The 6,000-nt window shown below is 32.2% G+C and overlaps 1 protein-coding gene across 1 annotated transcript; it reads left to right on the forward strand.

Annotated features, from left to right (window-relative positions):
- The first annotated feature begins 4,219 nt into the window (after window positions 1-4,219).
- LOC105325506 (uncharacterized) lies at window positions 4,220-5,510 on the forward strand. The gene is made up of 4 exons (XM_034472272.2): window positions 4,220-4,474; window positions 4,561-4,638; window positions 4,843-5,079; window positions 5,259-5,510. Exons 1-4 carry the CDS (start codon window positions 4,243-4,245, stop codon window positions 5,501-5,503), a joined length of 792 nt encoding a protein of 263 aa, XP_034328163.2. The 5' UTR covers window positions 4,220-4,242; the 3' UTR covers window positions 5,504-5,510.
- The last annotated feature ends 490 nt before the right edge of the window (window positions 5,511-6,000 follow it).

Here is a 6,000-nt window from a genome sequence, read left to right on the forward strand (position 1 = left end):
AAAATCTAACTGTTTTAATGTAAAGTTTCACTAAAATAAACCTTAAAATAATTGTTTAGCTCTAGATAATTTTTCTTAGAGCTTTTTCACTTGATTAAATGGCAATTCCGATTAGAAGACTTGAATAATAAAGTTTGTTGACATAGACGAAGTTGCGAATGCTCGTTAGTTTGAATTGACTCGAAGGAGAAACAGTTTTTGATGCATGATGTTCAATAAAACAAAAACTAGGCTAGCCTTATGATTCGAAATTGAAAATAGTGTCAGAATAGGGATGCTTACTGGTGGTGGAATAAAAGTCTCATGAAACATTATTTCGGTAAGTTCTTGTATATAAACACAACCAGAGCGCTCTGTTTTCATCGCGTCGTCAGGATGAACTCCTTGATAGTTAACGTAATTTGTAGTTTTATAAACTTTACAAAGCAAATTGAAAGTTGGAAGTGGGCTAAATTTATCAAAAATCTTGACAAACAAGAAAAAAGGGTCTTGTGGTTACGATTATGAATAAATTTGCAAAAAAGGCGTTGGGGGGGGGGGCTAACCTCCCCCCCCCCCACTCACAATAGCCCCCCCCCCCCCCCCCCCGGTTCCAACGCCTGTGCTATGCAGTTATGTGTTTTCCTTCATATTTGTAATTTAAATCTTTGAAAAAATCAATTTTATATTAATTTTTGTTGAAGATATCATATAGTTATATTGAAAGTACTAGCAAATCTTCGAAAATAGGTCACTGAAGCGTTGAAGCGAGGGGCTGTGTCAAAAGTAGTTCCGACCGGAAGTATTTGATATAGCATCACCCGTGTGATATAGCAAAGGTTTATCACACGGGTAATATACACCACACGTATGAGATAAATAATTAAAAACATATATGTTATTACACTTTAACATATTTGTTTTTTCATAAATCTACATTAAAATGTTTAATAATTACTGTAGATTCCTTATTTTAAGAGAGTACTTAACCGCCATTTAAATGTTTTGCATGAGATCGCGAGAGTATAAAATCGTCAACGCCGACTTTTTGTCATTATTTTATAATATGCATGCTTGTCAAAATTTAACGCGTTTATTAAATAATTTAGGACTTTAACTAAGAATTTACAGTACAGTTCACTCACCAGTGTGTACACAGTATCGCGGTAGTTATTATTTTATGTATCATATGACACTGTAGAGAGTGATATGTTTGTCAACTAAAGCGTGTGTATGTGTATTACGTAATCACTGACCGGCAGCTACCGAGGAGCTGCCGGGTACTAGCAGCTCCGGCGGAGCTGCTCCCGTTATGTATATATATGGGTGAAAGCGTGAGTGAGAAGAGATGTACAGAGTAGAGTAGTTCGAGAGGCAGATTTAGAAAGTGACCTATGTCTGTGTAAATTGTTAATATGTAAGAAAACGGAATAAATTTGTAAATAGATAATTGGACTTTTATTTACGCTACCAAAGAAGGAAATTAGAGGTGAATTAAAATGGATTAATTTATAGAGAATAGTGGAGAAATATGACCGCACGCTCGGTTGCGCTACAACACATTTATCTAACGGCATGAGAACATGTTGACAAAATAAATAAGATTTGTTGACGCATAATCGTGTTTGCTATGAAGCTATACCTTGATTTCAATGAATATAAAAATCAGAGAGACTATTTAACAGGCACGTATTTCTATAAATCAACTAAGTAACGGATAGAGTTAACGGCATGTTTGCCTACATATCGAGGTATCACATATAGTTGAGAGAGAGAGATAGAGAGAGAGAGAGAGAGAATATCTTTTTATTTGATTGATTTATATATCGATTGTTTCTTTTCTTTTTGTCCGACAAACACCTTGTTTGTAAAATATTATGCCATTTATTAGTCAGAAGCACCACATACTTCTAACAAAATTCTTGATTAATCCTAATTCCAATTTCTTGATGTATGTCAAAAGAATCCATGTAAAAATTAAATTTAAACCATGTTTTAAGAACTGTATTTAGAATAGTCTCTGCCTTAATGATATTTAAAAAAAAATCCCCGAAACGATGAAGAACTTTTTCTGTTGCTTCATATTACTAACTAAATATTCATTTTTTTTTAAATTTTGAATAAATATTTTTAAGATAAAAAATATTCTTATAAGGACATTGCGTAATATTTAAAATAAGATGTCAGACTGGCACTTCACAATGTTGATAGCAGTAGTTAATCGAGTAGATCCCGAGTGTCATTATGTTCACGCCCATCGCGTATCTGCACGTCATGATTTGAGGTAAACTATTTGTACTACAGTTTACAATTAGTCGTTATATCTATTTCAAACTTTTAAAAGTCCAATCTGTACCTTTTGTGTTGGTCGTATATGTGTCCATTGTACATGCATTTGGTGAATTTCTAAAATGATTTTCAGTCGCCAACAAACATCAAGTATTCTGTATTTACAAAAACTCATACATGTAGCTCAGGAACAAATCGACTGTTCAATGTCATATTTTTATTTTATATTTACCAATTTTCCGGCTTTTAGTATCGATACTTGCTTAAAAAAATAAACTAATTTACACAATTGTATGTATACAAAACCTAAGGTGTGCAATGCTCTTATTGAAATATGATTTAAATTTCAAATGATGTTTTACTCTTTTTAAAATCCTATTTGATTCTCTGTATCAATAATATACATGTTGGTTTTCAAAAATGCGCGAATAAAGATGTACATATTTAAACTTCAGACATTTCAAATTATAAACACAGCAAAAATCTTTGAGAAATGTATTTTGCAAAACCGGGAATAATAAATGTCAAATCAATTGACCGCCGCTATTCACTCTGTCCACAATACAGGTTTACTATTTAAACGCGTCCCTATCGCGATATATCTTTAATTTCTATGAAATCTTTCTACATGATACGATTAACCCGATATGACCTTACACGTGTTCGCATACATGGAGAAAAATATTTAAAAAGGGCCATTCTAACTAAGTCATTGCTTTGTTTTGTTTCAAACCACAAATGGGATTTATTCGGCGAACTTAATTCGTAAGTCAGTTATCCTTGTTGAGTTATTGGCAATTTTTATCTGTAGGAATCTCTTATTGTGAACAGTATCGTAGACGTGTAAGAACAAAACATTCTTGATGTTGTTTATATCTGAGATAGTGGGTGGAGTTAAAAAAAATGTGGGGTATGTACAGATAACACATACTTTTAATAATAGAAAACACGCCAAGCTATGGTAGTTAGTTGCAAAATTTACACATTTTTTTTTTCTACTGAAGCTATCCTCTTTATTTAAGAAAAAATATAATTAAATCAAATTAATTTTACAATTCTAAATTCCGTAATTTTATACCTAAAAGAATAACTAATACAAACATGTCTTTGGGAATAAATTGTGAACATTACTAAACTCTCGATTTAACAATCAATCAAATGTGCTGTTTTTATAATATTTGGAAAGGCGTTGCACAACGTGAACTGACTTGAAAAAAAGCTTTAAAATGTATTTATCTTAACTGGTACAACTGCAGAAATAGATGATAAAATGTGTTATAAGCTATAAAGGATATTTTTTTTGTCAAAAGTTTGTTTAACGCACATTATATTCGATTGTGTAACTCAAGACCTAGGCATGGTATACAGTTACAATTTAATTTCGATCTGATTAGAATTTTACAAATGCGTATGTTGAACAAAGTCATCGGATGTTGTGGCTGCTCTCTTGTAACATATATAAACACTTTCTGATATAGATAATACGTGATAGTTTAAGGATTGATAATGGTAAGTTGACTTTCACAATTCACTTTATCATTATATTTTCTCATCCGTTCATAAAGAGTTCTAATATACGATACATTCTATCTGTCGGTATTTGTTCAAAAAAATATTTTAAAAAAACCCGCACATATATCTAAACTATTTTTAGTATTTTTTTTAGTGCATTCGTGAATTGCACACACTTTTTAGCTCAGTCATAAAAACACACATATAATGTACCCAAAACACAACACAAGTATCTTTCATTAGATATATGTAAATCAGATGTAACGTTTATGCTTTATTACAATTCATGCAACACGGGTCCTGAAACTTTACCAATAGCCTCACAAAATGAACATATTTCGAAATTTCAACATGCAAAGGCTATTCTTTTAATATTTGACCTAATATAGAACTTAGAATAACATTATATAGATATGATGTTAAGTACTGACAAAATTAATTTTGATTTTAAATGTACTGCAGATGATTGTTTTTCCTATTCTCCTGATTTTTGCACTGGAAGTTCGGGCTGAAACAAGCAATGGAAGTTGTAAAGACATGCTGCAGGGTTATCTGACAGGACAACTTTCTTCTGCTCTAGGAGCATACCAAGTAGAAGCTTTGAGGCGGGAATTCAAAAGTTTTACTGACCAAATTGAAAAATCATTGAAAACAATTCAAGAAAAAACAGAGGTTGATGCACAAAAAATGCAAGGTAGATATATGTTTTTTATGACATGTAGTTGAATAAAAAGTATTTAAGAATCAAATGTTACAAATACGATTCTGTTTATGTTTTAGAAACAAAAAATAGTAGCGTTGTTTACACAAGATGGGGAAAGAAAACATGTCATTCGGATGCTGAGTTAGTTTTATCAGGTAAAATACCCTTAAAATATACTCTATTTTGACACAATGAAAAACATCTTTTACAGCCGAATTTATGAGTTTAGTCTAGAAATTGTAGATTTTTTTCAATGAAAACAAAATCTTGTATTTTGGGATTACATAAATTTGTAAGTAAAAAAAATAAACAGAAAAACAGAAAATGATGTAATTATAACGTTTTTCTGATTGTTTAAGGTTTCACTGGCGGTTCATGGTATGATCACAACGGCGCAGCAGTTGATCTCTTGTGTTTACCAAGAGATCCAGAGTGGGGGATCTACACTGATGGGGATGACGATAGCAGAGCTCTTGTTTATGGTACGGAATACGAAACACACTCCTCACCCGGTTACTTACGCACATTCTATGAACATGATGTACCATGTGCTGTTTGTCTTCTTCAAAATAGATCTGTCGTCAAAATGTTTCCAGGTAAGTAAAAGCCCGTTAAAAATTGCCTTTTGTTTAGGGGTAAATTTGGGCTTTGTTAAGAAGAAAGTTTGCATGTTTCTTATCATTTTTCAAACTGATAGACATGTAACTCTTTCGTGTCTTTTAGAATCATGTTCACATTTTTTAATGCGTAAAAATAAGCACAAATGACTTTGTAGCCAGGAAAACGTGTTACAAAGGATGGAAGTTAGAGTACCATGGTTACCTAATGGCGGGACATTATGGTCATGCAGCTGGTTCAATGTACACCTGTGTTGACGAAAAACCAGACACTTTACATGCGGGTCATGCCAATAACAATGGTAGATTGTTTTTCTCCGTAGAAGGTCGATGTGGTTCCTTAAAGTGCCCACCGTATGTTGAGGGAAGAGAACTTGTCTGTGCTGTTTGTTCCAAAGAATAAATATATTGAGGACATTCTATTGTTGTTTGTTTTTTTAACTTTGTACATGCATTTCGGAAATGTTGATATTTTTTTCAATATACCGACAAATGCATTTGTTAAATAACTTAATATTATATTATACAGCGTTATTTTAATCAGAAACACTGCTCTTCATCTTTTCCGTTTTTTTCAATAGAAATAGGTAAGAGGACATTGAAATATATTAGATTTATTAAAACCTTGAATGTGGGATCAAGTAAATCCGACTTACAAAAAAGACCAACATTTAGTCGAGTGCATGGTGCGTTTCTAGGTTTAGATGCCGAAGACATCAGACATTTCCATTTAAAACTACACGTATATGTAAGCATTGCATCTTGTTTTGCTTTGAGGCTATGATAATATGTGGCGTATGGTGTATTAATTTTTCAAGTCATAGTACATGTACTCAAGAGTATAATTTATATGCTAAACATATATCACAAAATGTGTATCATGATACGTTGTTCAGAAAC

This window comes from Magallana gigas, chromosome 8 (genome assembly GCF_963853765.1).
Source record: "Magallana gigas chromosome 8, xbMagGiga1.1, whole genome shotgun sequence".
NCBI classification, from domain to species: Eukaryota; Metazoa; Mollusca; class Bivalvia; order Ostreida; family Ostreidae; genus Magallana; species Magallana gigas.

What these genes read in the sequence shown, in the direction of transcription:
- LOC105325506 (XM_034472272.2), top strand. Translation starts at nt 4,243, where the DNA reads ATGATTGTTTTTCCTATTCTCCTGATTTTTGCACTGGAAGTTCGGGCT. An exon ending in TGATGCACAAAAAATGCAAG is followed by an intron (nt 4,475 to 4,560) that starts GTAGATATATGT and finishes TTTATGTTTTAG; the next exon opens with AAACAAAAAATAGTAGCGTT. An exon ending in TGCTGAGTTAGTTTTATCAG is followed by an intron (nt 4,639 to 4,842) that starts GTAAAATACCCT and finishes TGATTGTTTAAG; the next exon opens with GTTTCACTGGCGGTTCATGG.